Source organism: Oncorhynchus masou, chromosome 4 (assembly GCF_036934945.1).
Source record: "Oncorhynchus masou masou isolate Uvic2021 chromosome 4, UVic_Omas_1.1, whole genome shotgun sequence".
Lineage (NCBI taxonomy): Eukaryota > Metazoa > Chordata > Actinopteri > Salmoniformes > Salmonidae > Oncorhynchus > Oncorhynchus masou.
Genome location: NC_088215.1, coordinates 965,267 through 983,620, shown reverse-complemented (window position 1 = coordinate 983,620; position 18,354 = coordinate 965,267). Strand labels below are relative to the sequence as shown.

Here is an 18,354-nt window from a genome sequence, read left to right as displayed (position 1 = left end):
AGAGTTAGAGATTATCTGCCTGTTTTATGTTTTGGAATAAGAATACCAATACGAGTGACTAGAGCAGAGTTATTCCACAGTGGAAATGCACATTAAGTCAGATACAACAGTTTACTCCTATTTATCTGCAAGCGCTTTGATGGTGAACTCAGGGCTAAATACTCGGGGGGGGGTTAGCCTAATTGTCTGCAGCTATGCCCACGCCAAGCCTAATCATGTGACTGTCTTGTGAAGGAAGAGGGAGCCAAGTGTTTTATTTACTCTGGCTTTGTCGATTTGCAGGGAGTGTAGAGAGTGTGGGCTAGATTGGACTCCTACCCTGTCATTTTTGTTTCTATCCCAAGGCTTCCATTTTCTCGTACATCTCTATCCAGTTTAATTAAAGACGTAGCATGGATTGTAAACGGAGCAACCTTTTCTTCTGCTGATAATGACAGTGGAAGTCTCAATGTTGTAATCTCGTGAATAGAACTGCTATTGTTTTATTCTGATGGGTCCAAAGAAAATCCCCAAAAGTGAGGTCATTGCATTAAAAGGAACCTCTGCCCCAAGAGTGACCTAACCTCCACCTTCCTTTTCTTCCACTTCTCTCCCCCCACCAGCCTCTAAGTCCACCAGGCAATGTCCATAATGGTGTACCCCAGGGAGGACCGTCTGGAGAAGCTGTCCCAGGAGGAGATCATCTCTAGCACCAAGCTGGTGATCCAGGGCCTGGAGGCGCTGAAGAGCGAGCACAACTCCATCCTGCACAGCCTGCTGGAGACCATCCGCTGCCTGAAGAAGGACGAAGAGGCCAACCTGGTGCACGAGAAGTCCAGCCTGCTGCGCAAGTCAGTGGAGATGATCGAGCTGGGGCTGGGCGAGGCGCAGGTAAGGGTTGACGATCTCTGGGTGATATGGAGAGAGTAAGCCATACGGGAGAGTCTTGGGTAATGTTAATCAATCTGTTCTTGGGGTGGATCCCCATGAGTTGTCTTAGGTCTCTTTATGTATTGTTGTGGTGTCTTTTGTCATGATGTGTGTATTGTCCTATATTATTATTTAGAAAATGTGTAATCCCCATCCCCGTGGGAAGCCTTTTGCTGTTTGGTAGGCCGTCATTGTAAATAAGAACTTTTCCCAAACATGAAACTGACGCATGCAATATTAATTCCAGTTAATGTTGCATGCGTCAGTTTCATGTTTTGAAGTTGACTAGTCTTTCTCTGGCTTATGTGTAAGCCTGCCTGTCTCTGGCCACAGGAATCCACAGCTGCCACAAATTGTTACCTTTATCTATCAATCATATTTCAATCAATCAAATGTAATTAAAGATGTCACAAAGTGCTTATTTAGAAACCCAGCCTAACATCCCAAAGAACAAGCAATGCAGATGTAGAAGTACGGTGGCTAGAAAAACTCCCTCAAAAGCCAGGAACCTAAGAAGAAACCTAGAGGAACTAGGCTCTGAGGGGTGGCCAGTCCTCTTCTGGCTGTGCCGGGTGGCAATTGATAGTACATGGCCATTAAGGCCAGATCGTTCTTCAAGATGTTCAAATGTTCATAGATGACCAGCAGGGTCAAATAATAATCAGGGGTTGTAGAGAGGGGCAACCTCAGGAGTAAATGCAGTTGGCTTTTTATAGCCAAGCATTCTGAGGTTGAGAGGGCAGGTTCTGGAGAGAGCGAAAGAGAGGAGGTCTGGGACAAGGTAGTACAACTTGTGAACAGGTCAGGGTTCCATTGCCGCAGGCAGAACAGTAGAAACTGGAGCAGCAGCACGACCATGTGGACTGGGGACCGGTACAGCCAGGAGTCTACGGGCCAGGTCGTCCTGAGGCATGGTCCTAGGGCTGAATCGCATACAATGATGCATAATTAATTGATCCTTCTGCATGTATGCACCTTTCTCTGTCAGGTGATGATGGCCCTGTCTGCCCACCTGAACGCTGTAGAGTCGGAGAAGCAGAAGCTGCGTGCCCAGGTACGTCGGCTGTGCCAAGAGAACCAGTGGCTGCGAGACGAGCTGGCGGGCACCCAGCAAAAGCTGCAGAAGAGCGAGCAGAGTGTGGCCCAGCTGGAGGAGGAGAAGAAGCATCTGGAGTTCATGAACCAGCTCAAGAAGTACGACGAGGATGTGTCCCCTACTGTGAGTTATGCACTCATACACCCATACTTAAATGCACAACACAATTGCTGCCACACAAGCACAAACACACTGCTCGCGAATCTGTTCAAGAATTATGATGATGAAAACATTTCCTTCTCTGAGGTAATGTATACACACACACACACACTCCCTGATCATAAACAATTGAACCAGCTCGAGAGCTGTAATCATCATGCAAGTAATCAGGCATTACATTTGCCTCCGCTGATGAAACCCCTTCTGGCGGGTTGCAGCTGACCTATCGATAATACTTTACCTTTTTTTTTTGTCCTATAGTCTACATTCTCTATTCTCAACCAGGATTTTGATCTCTCCATTAATGTGCAAGATACTTTTTAGAGTGGATTGATGGCTAGGGATTTCTCCCTACAAGATGAAATGAAAGCTGAGAGCACCTTTTTTGTAAAGCCTAGTTAACACCTGGGCAATTCCAGCCCTCGAAGGCCTGATTGGTGTCACACTTTAACCCCCATCCCTCGCAAACACACCTGATTTTAAACTAATTTCATTTTTATCTGAAGGTCATGATTAGTTGATTATTGGAGTCTGGTGTGTTAGCTGGGGCAAAAGTGTGACACATCAGTCCCCCGAGGACTGGAGTTGCCCAGGCCTGACTGACAAGCTCCATATTCTGTCATAAAAGAGCCATTTCACTCCTCTTGTAACCTTCTTTATTCTTCCCTCTGAGCAATGCATGCTGCCAAGGTGAATGAATTGGTCTCATTTAATTACATTTTTATTTGCCCTATATTTAACTAGGCAAGTCAGTTAAGAACAAATTCTAATTTACAATGACGCACCAACCATTATGAACTGATTAAAGTTTATGGTGGGCAGAAGTCCTCTATCGTTTGGCTGCTACGGCAATTAATTTAGTCATTAACATTTACACATTTTGACGAGAGCTCGTTAATATGTACCAAATGTAGTCCTCTGGAATTTAGAACTGTTCAAATGATGTCAGCTGTTGAATATTTATAATTGTAGTACATGTTTGAGAATGTAAAGACGAGGGGTATGAATGTGGAAGATGGGGTGAGGTATTTCTAGTTCAGCCTGAAGGGAACCGTGATGAGGTACATGAGTCTCCTTGAGCACCCTGCGGCATGGATTTTCACATGCTGTCTGTCAAACATTGACTCTAAATCCCAGATGGCCACAAGAAGTTTCCATCGAATTAAAACGCACAATATAACTTTAATTTCTAGTCAAAAGGGGCTGCCTGTTTGACGGATGCATAAAATTATGCCCCACCTCAGATAAACTGATATCGCGTCTATATGATGCTTTTCAATCTGTTAGCACACCTTCTACAGATGCCATCAAGGCAAAATGGGAGGAAGAACTAGGGACTGACATTTCTGTGGCAGACTGGGAAGAGAGCTTGGAGTATACCCACACATGCTCCATTAATTCCAGACATCGTCTCATACAATTCAATGTATTACACAGATTACACTATTCCAAAACTAAACTGCATAGGATATTTCCTGATACATTCCCTACATGTGATAAATGTCAGGCTGCGCAGGGTACACTACTCCACTGCTTTGCCCTATGTTCTAGCTTGCATGGTTATTGGTGTGGAATTTTTGGGATCCTCTCTGAAGTTTTGGAGACTTCAATAGATCCAGACCCGCTTCTGATAATCCTGGGAGTATCTGAGTCCCTAAACGGATTAACCAACCCCCAAAAACAACTAATCTCGTACGGTCTCATTTCGGCAAAAAAACTCATCCTGTTGTTTTGGAAAAGGAGGGAAATTATGGCTCAAATTATGGCTCAGTGTATTGGCAAACACTGTACACTTAGAAAGAATAAATTATCAACATTTGATCAAATCTGGCAGCCTTTCCTCTCCTACATGGACGAGTCAGCGCTGTGAATTTGTACTTATTAACACACTCTCATCTTCCCTCTTTCTTTCTACATGTCGTGTTTTGTATTATTTGTTTTGCACCCAGGGCTCTGGGTCTTGTTGTTCCTGAATGCTCTTTTATGTTTAGATAAGAATTGTATACCTGTCTTGTATACCTATACACCATTCTTGTGTGTGTTTAATAAAAAATATTTGAAACAAAAAACTACACCAGAACCTGTCCCACCTAGCTACATTTTATTAAGATGAATGCACTAACTGTAAATTCGCTCTGGATAAGAGCGTCTGATTTATTACTAAAATGTTTAAAAAATAAAAATAAAATGCATGTAAATGCCAAAAAAACAAGTGCTGCCCAGCTGTTTTGAGACTGTGGGGTGGGTCTTGGCAAATTTATTTGTCACTGTGTATAGAATTAGAATTCCACTCCTTAAATAGTTTTTTTCCAGGAGGAGAAAGATGGAGAGCCTCCTAAAGATACACTGGACGACCTCTTCCCCAATGATGAGGAGGACAGTCAAGGAAGTAAGCGGTCTGTCTACCTACAACTATATCCTGTGTCATCATCCTGTATTGGATTAGAATAGATTATTTATTTTAGTTGAATGTTCATTGCTTTGGTGTATAATGTCAAACAACCTGTTGCGTCGTATTTTTAATATTTTTTATTTAAGGTCCCATATTTGAACTTGAGTTGCTCTAATATTGAGCTGACGACCCTCATCTGATAATTTTATCAGCACAGAACTGGCATTTTACTGATCTTCAAATATTTATGTATTCTATGGATTGTATACAAAAGAGAGAATTTTAAATCCATATTATATGAACTTAAAACTCTGCAGCAACTGCCCAAAACTTCTACCTGTGAACAAACCGCATCTCTCCTTCAGTGCCTCACCAGCATAACAGTGCAGCGGTGGCCGCAGCCCAGCAGGGTGGCTATGAGATCCCAGCCCGCCTGAGGACCCTCCACAACCTGGTGATCCAGTACGCCTCCCAGGGCCGCTATGAGGTGGCCGTGCCCCTCTGCAAGCAGGCTCTGGAGGACCTGGAGAAGACATCCGGACACGACCACCCTGACGTGGCCACCATGCTCAACATCCTGGCCCTGGTCTACAGGTGTGTGTGCGTTTTACGTTGGTCTTTTTGATGGAGCCACCATATTAACACGGCTCCAGCAGGAAAAAGGTTATCACACGTATGTGCTGCTATCCTTTATCATTATACTGTAACTATATAACCACACTTTTTCACCACCTATGCCACTTATCTACACACTGCTTCTCCCTTCAGCACCGAGTTTATTCCGGGTCTTTTTCTTTTAGACTATTATGTGTTTTTCTTTTTTTTCAGGGACCAGAACAAATACAAGGAGGCGGCTCACCTGCTCAATGATGCACTGTCTATCCGGGAGAAAACCCTTGGGAAAGACCACCCTGCGGTGAGTTAGTCTACCAGATGGAGCAATTTCTTCTTCTTTTTTTTCACTAGACAAAAGGGGACTTTTCTGCATGTTTTTTTATTTTTATATTAGGATTCGTAAGGACGTGGGTTGGAGAAGGTCAGGTTGAAACTGCCGTCAGCGGCTCCAAGGGCTGGCTAATCCTAAAGCATGTTGGCCGTGAATACATTACAGGAATGTACTGTTTAGCATGTTCCTAATGGCAAATCTGGTTGTCAGCACTTGGGCACGCATCTAGGCAGAGAGAAGTTAGTTAATATCCATTCGTCCGCATCCACATCACAGGCTCCTGGATAGTACATGGGCATATAATAGGAATGCAAAAGGTGCTCGCTCACTGTAATGTAAATGCTCCCAAAGTTGAAATGTCCGTTATCACAAATTGTACAACTATTGTCAATTTTGTATTCATGTCAATATGTAGAGGTTTTATAAGACGACACATTTGTAGTTGTACTTTTGGAAACATTTAAACTGTACAGGCTCCCTTGTTTGACTCACCGCATTGCAGGTACAGAGCAGCTACATAACACGATGAGAGCTGCTCACTAATCCTTCTCTGTTTCTCAGGTGGCTGCGACACTGAACAATCTGGCAGTGTTGTATGGCAAGAGGGGGAAGTACAAGGAAGCTGAGCCCCTTTGCAAGAGGGCTCTGGAGATCAGAGAGAAGGTGGGTCTAGTGCAGTACATATCCAGTGCAGACATACTTGGTAAAATGATACAATGTCAGTTAATTTGTACTGTGCTTCATTCAATTAGCAATATTACTAATTAATATACTCAACAATTGCAAATGTCGCAGTCTGGAATTGAAAATTAACTTTACATAAGTGGTGCTTATGTGGTGAAACTAGCATCACTACTCTGGACGGTTCTGACTTAGAATATGTGGACAACTACAAATACCTAGGTGTCTGGCTAGACTGAACTCTCCTTCCAGACTCACATTAAGCATCTCCAATCCAAAATTAAATATAGAATCGGCTTCCTATTTCGCAACAAATCCTCCTTCACTCACGCTGCCAAACATACCCTTGTGAAACTGACTAGCCTACCGATCCTTGACTTCGGCAATGTAATTTACAAAATAGCCTCCAACACTCTACTCAACAAACGGGATGTAGTCTATCACGGTGCCATCTGTTTTGTCACCAATGCCCCATATACCACCCACCACTTCGACCTGTATGCTCTCGTCGGCTGGCCCTCGCTACATATTCGTCGCCAAACCCACTGGCTCCAAGTCATCTATAAGTCTTTGCTAGCTAAAGCTCCGCCTTATCTAAGCTCACTGGTCACCTTAGCTACACCCACCCGTAGCGCACGCTCCAGCAGGTATATCTCGCTGGTCATCCCCAAAGCCAACACCTATTTGGCTGCCTTTCCTTCCAGTTCTATGCTGCCAATGACTGGAACGAATTGCAAAAATCTCTGAAGTTGGAGACTTCTATTTCCCTCACTAGCTTTAAGCATCAGCTCTCTGAGCAGCTTACCTATCGCTGCAGCTGTACACAGCCCATCTGTAAATAGCCCATCCAGCTACCTAACTCATCCCCATATTGTTTTTGTTAAATTTTCTTGCACATCTACGCATCTATCATGAGTGTTTAATTTGCTAAATTGTAATTACTTTGCTACTATGGCCTATTTATTGCCTTACCTCCTTAAGCCATTTGCACACACTGTATATAGATTTTTATATTGTGTTATTGACTCTACTTTTGTCTATCCCACGTGTAACTCTGTTTTTGTTGCACTGCTTTGCTTTATCTTGGCTTGGTCGAAGTTGCCTACCTGGTTAAATAAAAGTGAAATATACAGTGCCTTGCGAAAGTAATCGGCCCCCTTGAACTTTGCGACCTTTTGCCACATTTCAGGCTTCAAACATAAAGATATAAAACTGTATTTTTTTGTGAAGAATCAACAACAAGTGGGACACAATCATGAAGTGGAACGACATTTATTGGATATTTCAAAACATTTGAACAAATCAAACACTGAAAAATTGGGCGTGCAAAATTATTCAGCCCCTTTACTTTCAGTGCAGCAAACTCTCTCCAGAAGTTCAGTGAGGATCTCTGAATGATCCAATGTTGACCTAAATGACTAATGATGATAAATACAATCCACCTGTGTGTAATCAAGTCTCCGTATAAATGCACCTGCACTGTGATAGTCTCAGAGGTCCGTTAAAAGCGCAGAGAGCATCATGAAGAACAAGGAACACACCAGGCAGGTCCGAGATACTGTTGTGAAGAAGTTTAAAGCCGGATTTGGATACAAAAAGATTTCAAACAAGCTTTAAACATCCCAAGGAGCACTGTGCAAGCGATAATATTGAAATGGAAGGAGTATCAGACCACTGCAAATCTACCAAGACCTGGCCGTCCCTCTAAACTTTCAGCTCATACAAGGAGAAGACTGATCAGAGATGCAGCCAAGAGGCCCATGATCACTCTGGATGAACTGCAGAGATCTACAGCTGAGGTGGGAGACTCTGCCCATAGGACAACAATCAGTCGTATATTGCACAAATCTGGCCTTTATGGAAGAGTGGCAAGAAGAAAGCCATTTCTTAAAGATATCCATAAAAAGTTTAGTTTAAAGTTTGCCACAAGCCACCTGGGAGACACACCAAACATGTGGAAGAAGGTGCTCTGGTCAGATGAAACCAAAATTGAACTTTTTGGCAACAATGCAAAACGTTATGTTTGGCGTAAAAGCAACACAGCTCATCAACCTGAACACACCATCCCCACTGTCAAATATGGTGGTGGCAGCATCATGGTTTAGGCCTGCTTTTCTTCAGCAGGGACAGGGAAGATGGTTAAAATTGATGGGAAGATGGATGGAGCCAAATACAGGACCATTCTGGAAGAAAACCTGATGGAGTCTGCAAAAGACCTGAGACTGGGACGGAGATTTGTCTTCCAACAAGACAATGAGATATATATATATATATAAACCGTTGATGTGTCTGTTACTTGAATTCTATGAAGCATTTATTTGGGCTGCAATCTGAGGTACAATTAACTAATGTACTTATCCTCTGCAGCAGAGGTAACTATGGGTCTTCCTTTCCTATGGCAGTCCTCATGAGAGCCATTTTCATCATAGCATTGGATGGTTTTTGCGTCTGCGCTTGAAGAAACTGTCAAAGTTCTTGACATTTTCCGGCATTGACAGACCTACGTGTCTTAAAGTAATGATGGACTGTTGTTTCTCTTTGCTTATTTGAGCTGTTCTTGCCATAATATGGACTTAGGGCTATCTTCTGTGTACCACCCCTACCTTGTCACAACACAACTGATTGGCTCAAACGCATTAAGAAGGAAAGAAATTCCACAAATTAACAAGGCACACCTGTTAATTGAAATGCATTCCAGGTGACAACCTCATGAAGCTGGTTGAGAGAATGCCAAGAGTGTGCAAAACTGTCATCAAGGCAAAGGGTGGCTACTTTGAACAAACTAAAATATATTTTGATTTAACACTTTTTGGGTTACTATGTAATTCCATATGTTATTTCATAGTTTTGATGTCTTCACTATTATTCTGCAATAGGGAAAATAAAGAAAAACCCTGGAATGAGTAGGTGTCTACTTTTGACTGAGACTTTATACAGTACATCTTAAAAAAATGAGTTGCGTTGCCATCTTTGATTATTTGGCTGCAACTCAACTCGTCTTTGATGCTTCTGTCTTCTCCCCTCCCATATAGGTGCTGGGCAAGGACCATCCTGATGTGGCCAAGCAGCTGAACAACCTGGCCCTGCTGTGTCAGAACCAGGGCAAGTATGAAGAGGTGGAGTACTACTACTGCCGTGCCCTGGAGATCTACGAGCGCAGGCTGGGCCCTGACGACCCCAACGTGGCCAAGACCAAGAACAACCTGGTGAGGGGGCTGCCTGGCTTTTGACTGCCGTTCTTGACTTGCTGCTCGTGGGTGAACAACTGTCTGCTGTCTCTTTCATCTGACACTAATGGCACAGAAGTGCAGACACCTGATTTATCAGGTCTAAATCAGACGGCGGTTTCAAATTAAGAACAAAAACCTGTAGACACTAAGGCCCTACGACACCGGTGTCAAACTCATTCCACAGAGGGGCCATGTGCCTGGGGGATTTCGCTCCTCCCTTGCACTTGATTGATGAACTAACTCCCCACACCTACTTGTCTAGGGCTTAATAAAAATATTTTAGAACGACACTAGGCCTGCCGTGGATTGAGTTTGACAACCCTGTCCTATGAGAACCAAAGTTGCTCATCCTTGCCGTAGCTCTTTGATCCTGTTATGCTTGTATTTATATTGGTGGTAAACTAAACAAGATGGTGCAGGGAATGAACTTTGTTTCCTTTTAAATATCATTAACTGTGATGGTGGTTGCTTTGTGTAGATGGAACCTGGTTCAGTGATTTGCATTGTGCATACTTTTAATTCAAAGGTGAAATGTCTGAACTCTCTGAGCCTTTTCCTCTCGTCTCCCAGGCTTCGTGTTACTTGAAGCAGGGGAAGTACAAGGAGGCGGAAATCCTTTACAAAGAGATTCTCACCCAAGCTCACGAGAAGGAATTTGGATCCGTGGATGGTGAGCAAACTAGTCCAAAACTCGAAAGGGCCACAACAAACACTTGGGGGTAGTAGTCACTTTGCCTCCTTATTTGCAATCTGTTCTTCGTCTACTCAAAGATACAGTAGGTTCTAGTGTTTCTTTTACATGAATTCAAAGTCTTACGTTTCTAGAATGAACAATCGAGTGCTGGACTGTACTGACCACAGACATACATTAAGTATGTGGATCTGACATTGTAGAACATGTTATTTCACACATAGCATTTTGTACTGGCAAACTAGCTAACTGATTTGTCAAATTTTGCCATCAATTATCAGGATGAGTTATGACGCCCAGTTAATGACAACGTAGTTGACAAGTCGACTTGAAGTGTAAGGGTTCATTGCTAATGAGAACATAGTCAACATTTGACTTGAAGTGTAGGGTTCAACCACTTACAGAATAGTGCAGGCTAGAGCAGACTGATTTAAGAGCTGTTCAATAAATACTTCAAAATCTAGATCATAAAGAAAACAACTGGTTACGAGGAGTATAGAGTATTTGAAATAAAAGTAGATTTTTTTTATATTTTTAGATGTAAAGATTTAGAATATTTGAAGGGCTAGCTGGCTAACTAACAGGTTTTGTTAAATTCCTAAATTGAAAGAAAAATAATGGACTGCTTCCCATATTGAATGTATTGGGAACTTGAACATTTTTCCTATTTTCTAGCATTTGCTAGTTAATTCAATTGAGCATCAGAAACATCTTTTTCATTTGAGGTGTTATGGATGATCAAAGTGCCATTAAAGGTTTTCTTGACCTTTCACTCTAAATGCCATGTCACATTGTAGGATAATCACTGGGCATGTGCATATGATACACAACAATGAAGGTGAGTGGAACATTGATGGGGGGTTGTTCCCAGAGTGAAATATGCACATTTCTGAAACTAAAACTAAATCCAACTTGGTTTACATAGGTGGTGCTTATTATATTGCCTACCAGTTGCGATATAAAGAATGTGAACAAAGATATTTAAGTCTCTGTTTTTGTTTGTTTTGTGTTGCTTGTTTTTGTGTTGTGTAAAATTCCATCCTTTTGTTATATATTTTTCATGATTTTTATAATAGTGACACGTTTCATTGTATTTTTGGGTTCATCTGTCATGACGTCTCTTACTTCACCAACTTTCTTTGGAATTCCCTTCTTGAAGTAGTCTTGACACAATGCCTTCGTAACACTGTTATAGAATCACATACATGACCACTTACTACAGCCAAACTTTTCTTCTAACTACGAGCATAATACTTCTGATGTCACTGTAAAGAAAACAAAGGTTGGTTATTATACACTGTCAAACTATTTGTTTTGATAAGCCTGATATCTTTATTATGATCAGTGTCATTCAGGCTTAACATGCCATATTTCAAGTAAGCTTCCACATCCTTTTCATTTCTCATGTAATTTTCTTTACTGTGCTTCCGTTGTCTTTCATGTTATGTTGAGTTTGTATGGACTGTTTTTGACATTGACAATATTCTTTTAGATTTTATTTTGAATGATTTTATAACTTAATTTTTTTTTGTCATTAAATATGCTTCATTTTATTTTTGATCCATAATTAAATGAAATGCTTTCATCAAAGTTCTCTCAAGATTTAACATGTGAAATGATGGGTTGACTTTATTTTCACATTTCCTTTTCCATATTCTCAATAAATTTGAGACATAATTGTGACCATGTCTCTCTTGACTTTCTTACTATGCCAATATACAGTACACGATTAATTAACAAATAGGTCTGAATTGATTATGTGAGGGGGTAGGGATGAATTTGTGGGATTATCAGAACTCAGGTTGAAACAGAGTTTAAAAAATCTCAAACCATTACTGAGATTGAAAGGTTGCGATAGGATCTTGTCTCACGAAAGAAAGGAACCACGTTTAAATAATGTTGCCTAAATGTCGGCATGGTGCAGGTGTCTTCATCTATATGCTACCGTTTTGCTAAAATGCCTGTCTGTTACTTGTTGAGGATGTTTTTGCCAGCATACAGCACACATTTCTCTTTCTCCTCTGTCTCTGCAGCTGAGAACAAGCCCATCTGGGTGCATGCCGAGGAGCGGGAGGAGTGCAAGGTGAGTCTATGTAAAGTGTGTGTGTGTGTGTGTGTGTGTGAGAGCGAGCACAGGCATGTGACAGGGGTGCCCATTTTTACAAGGAGTGCCTATTTTTGTTTACTTGTCAATACTGTCTGGTCCCGTGTTTTCAGTTGGTAGAGCATGGTGCTTGAAACACCGGAGTTGTAGGTTTGATTCCCATGGGGGACCAGTAAGAAACATTCAAATGTATGCGCTCCCTGTTGAAAGTTGCTTTGGATTAGAGCGTCTGCTAAATGTCAAAAATGAGCGGGGAAAAATGCTTGATTTGTGTAGGCTCAGCGATATGACACCATACACATCGAGGCAGCAACATCCCGTTAACTGAAATCAGCAGCAACAAAAAGCTCTTACCAAACACGCCTCAACGGAGGGTGCACATTGCTAACAGTCGATAGTGGTGGTCAGGACAGATTTAAATTATGTTTTCTCTAAGCGAGATGTTGTCCCCGCTGTGTTTGATGTCAAATATGTGAGTCAATCAGAAGGGACTTTTTGGAGAATGAGGGGTTTCCCTTTTTGTGACGTGTATTTTTGTGCTCCTCTCTCCCCCTCTATCCTCTCTCTCCCTCTCTCCTCTATCCTCTCTCCCCTATCCTCTCTCCCCCTCTATCCTCTCTCTCTCTCCCCCTCCTCTATCCTCTCCCTCCCTCCCTCTATCCTCTCTCCCTCCTTTCCTTGTATCACCAGAGCAAAGACGGCTATGGAGATTATGGCGTCTGGTATAAGAATTGCAAGGTGAACAGGTAAGAAGTCCACTTAAAGACTTGTTAGAACTACCGAAGCAAAGGAATGGTACTGATTGGCATCTCTAGTCACTGCAGTGATTTTTGAAGTGAACTTGGTGTGTGTCCATCAGCCCCACTGTCAACACCACTCTGCGTAATCTGGGAGCTCTGTATCGCCGGCAAGGCAAGATGGAGGCCGCTGAGACCCTGGAGGAGTGTGCCTTGAGGTCCCGAAAACAGGTCAGCTTCTCTCTCACATTTTATAAAAACACACACATTCAAGCTTAAATCCAAACTTGTGTATATTCAGTTATGGAGATGCTTGAACTGAAGGTAGACATCCACAGAGACTTTAAGACCTATTGTTGCATATTTGTTATTAGTGTTTCACATCGGTATATTCATGGACTATTTTGCTTGATTGTGTGTTTGTGACTGCATGGTTTACTGATGATGATATTGCAAAATTGAACGGATTTGTGTGTTTTGTTCAGGGTGTGGTGGAGCTGCAGAGAGACGGAGACAGGAGGAGGAGCAGGGAGAGTCTGAGCAGCGTAAAATATGAGAGCGCCTCCGAAGCGGGGGAGGACGGCAGCGTGGACTGGAACGGGGTGAGTGCACTGCACAGACACGCACACCTAAGACTTAATATATTATTTAGGAAGGCATAGAGTGCAAATGTAGTGTAAAATATACATTATATATACAAAAGTATGTGTACACCCCTTCAAATGATTGTATTCAGCTATTTCGGCTTCACCCATTGCTGACAAGTGTTTAAAATCAGCCATGCAAATCTCCATCGAAGAACATTGGCAGTAGAAGGGCCTTACTGAAGAGCTCCGTGACTTTCGACGTGGCACCTTCATAGGATGCCACCTTTCCAACAAGTCACTTAATCAAATGTCTGCCCTGCTAGAGCTGCCCCGCTCAACTGTAAGTGTTGTTATTAGGAAGTGGAAACGTCTAGGAGCAGCAACGGCTCAGCGCTAGGCAACACAAGCTCACGGAACGGGACCGCTGAAGTGTGTAAAAAAAAAGTCTGTCCTCGGGTTGCATCACTCACTAACGAGTTCCGCACACAAGCCTAAGCTCATGCGCAATGCCAAGCGTCGGCTGGAGTGGTGTAAAGGGCGCCACCATTGGACTCTCCAGCAGTGGAAATGTGTTCTATGGAGTCATAAATCACACTTCATCATCTGGGCAGTCTGACGAATTAACCTTGGATTGGTGGATGCTATGGGGTCCTCTGCCTGCCCCCAATACATAGAGCCAACTGTAAAGTTAGGTGGAGGAGGAATAATTGTCTGGGGCTGCTTTTCATGGTTTGGGCTAAGCCCCTTAGTTCCAGTGATGGGAATCTTAACGCTACAGAATACAATGACATTTTAGATGGTTCTGTGCCTCCAACTTTGTGGCAACAGTTTAGGGAAGGCCCTTTCCTGTTTCAGCATGACAATGCACAAAGCGGAGTCCATACAGAAAAGGTTTGTTGAGATCGGTGAAGAACTTGACTGGCTTGCACAGAGCCCTGACCTCAACCCCATCAAACACCTTCGGGATGAATTGGAACGCTGACTGCGGGCCTAATCACCCAACATTAATGCCCAACCTTACTAATGCTCTTGTGGCTGAATGGTGGCAAGTCCCTACAGCAATGTTCCAACATCTAGTGGAGGCTGTTATAGCAGCAAAGCGGGGACCAACTCAATAGAAGTGCCCATGATTTTGGAATGAGATGCTCATGTAGTGTATTTCTAACATAGATTTGGTTCTTTGCCAGCAACTTGTCAATTCAGAAGACATTATTAATAACTTAATATCTTCTAATCACGTCTTTATATATTATACTGGGTTTAATATATACTAGGTATACCTGAGACTGGCCAGGTGAAAGCTATAATCTCTTATTGATGTGACTTGTTAAATCCACTTCAATCAGTGTAGATGAAGGGGAGGTGACAGGTTGAGGGATTTTTAAGCCGAGACAATTTAGACATGGAATGTGTCATTGAGGGTGAATGGGCAAGACAAAAAATGCCTTTGAATGGGGTATGGTAGTAAGTGCCAGGCGCATCGGTTTGTGTCAAACCCAGCAGCGTTGCAGTTCTTTTCACTTTCAACAGTTTCCTGTGTGTATCAAGAATGGTCCACCACCCAAAGGACATCCAGCCAACTTGACAAGCTTGTGGGAAGCATTAGAGTCAACGTGGGCCAGCACCCCTGCGGAAAGCTTTTGACACCTTGTAGAGTGCATGCCTAGACGAATTGAGGCTGTTCAATATTAGGAAGGTGTTCCTAATGTTTGGTATACTTGGTGTAAAATGGATTCTAACCCGTTTTAAAGCAGATTCTCCACAGCCCTGATCCCTAACTGTAGATGGCTAGGAGCACGCTGCATTGCAGGGTGAGCAGACTGCTAAGGTGCCCCTAGAGTCCCACTGCGGTTCACACTGATGTCATTAGCTGACTGCGTTCAGTGCAGCGTAGCGAAGACGACAAAAGCGTTCTTCTCTAAACCTTTTCAAATGTGATATAATTGTCAGACAGTGTAGGGCCACAAATGATTGTCTTCTACTTTTTCATTCTTTATGGCAAATGTGCAGTCATTTGATGAAGATGGTTTAATATTGGTCATGAAATTATGTTCTAAGCTTTGATCTTTTAATCTTGCTATATTCCTCTCTTGAAGGGTGTGTTAACCTTGTGTTTTTCTGCTTTCTCTTTTCTGCTGTATGTCTCTTTCTCCCCGTTCTGGTTCTCTCTCTCAATTTCTCTTGTCTGTCTCTTTCGCTCTCCACTGTTGTTCTCTTCTCTCTTTCTGTCCTCCATTAGGCCTAAATCAGCAGGATGACCTTCCTCCGCCTCACTCTCCTCAACCAATCAAGCCAATCGAATCAAAATGGATGTCTCTTGTCATTTCCTCTGTGTGAAGCCTCTTCTAATCTTTCATGGAGGACTCCTCTTTCATCCCCACAAAACCGATTATCCTTTTTACCTCTCAATCTTTCTCTTCCCATCCTTTCGGGGTCTCTCACTCCCACGCATGTTCTCTATCTTCTTGCGTTTTCCACACTCTGCACCTCTTCTCCTGGTCTCTTGCCCTCTACCTCTTACGTTTTCCACTCTGCCCCTCTTCTCCTGGTCTCTTGCCCTCTTGCGTTTTCCACTCAGCCCCTCTTCTCCTGGTCACTTGCCCTCTTGCGTTTTCCACTCTGCCCCTCTTCTCCTGGTCTCTTGCCCTCTTGTGTTTTCCCCTCTTCTCCTTGTCTCTTGCCCTCTTGCGTTTTCCGCTCGGCCCCTCTTCTCCTGGTCTCTTTCCATCTTCCTCTTGCATTTTCTTTATCCCTCTCTCTAGCTCTCGTTTATGCCCACTCATTTCTCTCATCATGCTGCATCACATTTTCAGCCTTTCTCTTCCTCTATCCCTGTCTCTCCCTTTCTCTTGCTGTGTCAACACTTGTATAGTATGTATGATATTCTAACCAATAAGAGATGGTGGCACCAGAGTCCAACAGAACACTGGAAACTTGACTATCAAAGCTTTTGGTTGTTTGATTTTCTCTTTTCTGTTCTTCTTGTATGCAAATATGATTGCTTTTACATTGATCTTCATATTTCCACTAAGCACAGTCACAGTTAGAACGGCATCAATTATTGGTCCACTACCAAATGAGACCAGTCAGAATTTTTATCTCGTTTTGTTATCGCTAAAATATTATTGGCCACTGAAGAGCAACCAGCTAGAGTAGTGCTTTTTATTTCGCTGCTGCCAGCTTTTTGTCCAGGATTGATCTACCTTGGTGCCTTTTTTATGTTCACTAATTTTTGTTAACTTGCAACCTGTTTTAAGTGTGACCATGACCCTTGTAAATTATTTATGCGTACTGTTATGTTATATAGGAGCAAATGTAAGACAATTAAAAAATATATATATCGTGACGCTATTATGATTCCAAGTCACGTCGCCACTTAAAAGCACCTTTTGAGTTTACACATTGATTACTTATGGGTTATTGAGATTAGTGTATCTGTCTCCTGTTTTTATTTAGTTTACTTTTTAAATAATGTGTTTATCATAATGTTTATTTATCTTTTTCCCTCTAAGCATTGTATTATTATTATTATAATATAGCCATAAGGTTAGTAATGATGGTGTCTGTGCCTGACTATGGTATTGACGTTTTAAAGAACAGCTTGCTAACTGTAGAATCAGTGTCTTTGAATTGAATGGCATTGTGCAAATTGCTTTCTCCAAAGCCATAGCTCGGGGAAAGAAATGCTTTCTCGAGTTATGCTCCAAGCCAGAGAATCTTGTTTCATATTTTGAAGTAGCCATTGAAAAGGGACACAAACACCAGAGACACACAAACACACACATTAATGTACACTGCTGCACAAAGTTGTTTGTATTTGATTTTGTAAGCTTTTGAGTGGCATTTGGTGAGGTCACTTATTTGGTTTTAGCTTGATGGTCCTCTTGTTGTTCCTAGCACAGCTTTCACTCTTGTTATCATCTTTAAAGCCTACTTCACCCTGCTATGACGTAAGGCAGTCATAACAGCTTATGTTAGTTTATAACACCTATGAACAGCCATGGCGCACATGAAACGACCAAGGTTAGCTGTCTTGTCAGCCAACAACATAGTTACCTTGAACACAGTGACATGTGACCTAGCTGGCTGCTCATAAGATATATGTTATGAATTGACATCAGATTTTATGAATGCTCCTGATGACAACATTGCTATACTTAAATCCCCAATCTGAAGCTGATCTTTAAGTTAGGCGTGATCGTTGTGAGGCCTCGTTTAACAGTTATGTTACCTGAATGTAAAGATTTTTCAAACCGCTCTGTAGCTTGAAATGTGCTCATTGTTGTCCACTAACTGTCCCAGTTTTTATTGAATATTTCCCATGTTTCAGTCAGTTTCCCTCATTCTAAACTATAGTATCTTTATATGATATATGTTAGGCTGAATAAGTGTAGTACCAGTAACTAACCTAGCTAGCCAGTTGTTTCACCATTAGCCAACACCACCAAATTGAAGTTGCCTGTATGCCATGTTGTTTCTCTTTAAGCACTTTAACTATTATATAATAACTGTATCACAATCAGTGCAGGTATATACTAGTACATTTACAGATAGCGTTTTAAAGTGCATGTGCTAAACCAAAACAGATGCTGAACTATGAGACTATTACTTCAATTAGCTCATGTGTAGTTAAAGGTAATTACACTTGATACCATATGAAAATGCAATTCCATGTAACTGTGGCATTTTGGTATCTCGGTGGAAAGAGACGGCTCCAATGTTGCTAACCGAATTAAAAAATAATAATAATAATAAACAGTAATAGTGGAGCTTGCCAATTCTGAAACACACTGGCTGTCTGACTGGTAGGCCTATGTAGTGG

General features: G+C 42.1%; 1 protein-coding gene across 3 annotated transcripts in view; it reads left to right on the top strand.

Moving 5' to 3' along the window:
- The window catches only part of LOC135521073 (kinesin light chain 1-like), a 33,217-nt gene that overhangs the window by 6,967 nt on the left and 7,896 nt on the right, over positions 1-18,354 (top strand). For 2 of the 3 annotated variants that reach the window (XM_064947010.1, XM_064947019.1), the window contains exons 2-13: positions 603-870; positions 1,898-2,128; positions 4,478-4,553; positions 4,922-5,150; positions 5,385-5,472; positions 6,064-6,165; positions 9,216-9,389; positions 9,984-10,083; positions 12,138-12,187; positions 12,899-12,954; positions 13,068-13,176; positions 13,431-13,547. In XM_064947010.1, coding sequence (XP_064803082.1) covers positions 622-870; positions 1,898-2,128; positions 4,478-4,553; positions 4,922-5,150; positions 5,385-5,472; positions 6,064-6,165; positions 9,216-9,389; positions 9,984-10,083; positions 12,138-12,187; positions 12,899-12,954; positions 13,068-13,176; positions 13,431-13,547 — 1,581 coding nt within the window. In that variant the 5' untranslated portion in view covers positions 603-621. Of the gene's footprint in view, positions 1-602; positions 871-1,897; positions 2,129-4,477; positions 4,554-4,921; positions 5,151-5,384; positions 5,473-6,063; positions 6,166-9,215; positions 9,390-9,983; positions 10,084-12,137; positions 12,188-12,898; positions 12,955-13,067; positions 13,177-13,430; positions 13,548-15,771; positions 16,717-18,354 lie in introns of those variants that run through there. The other variant, XM_064947028.1, reaches the window with a different exon arrangement.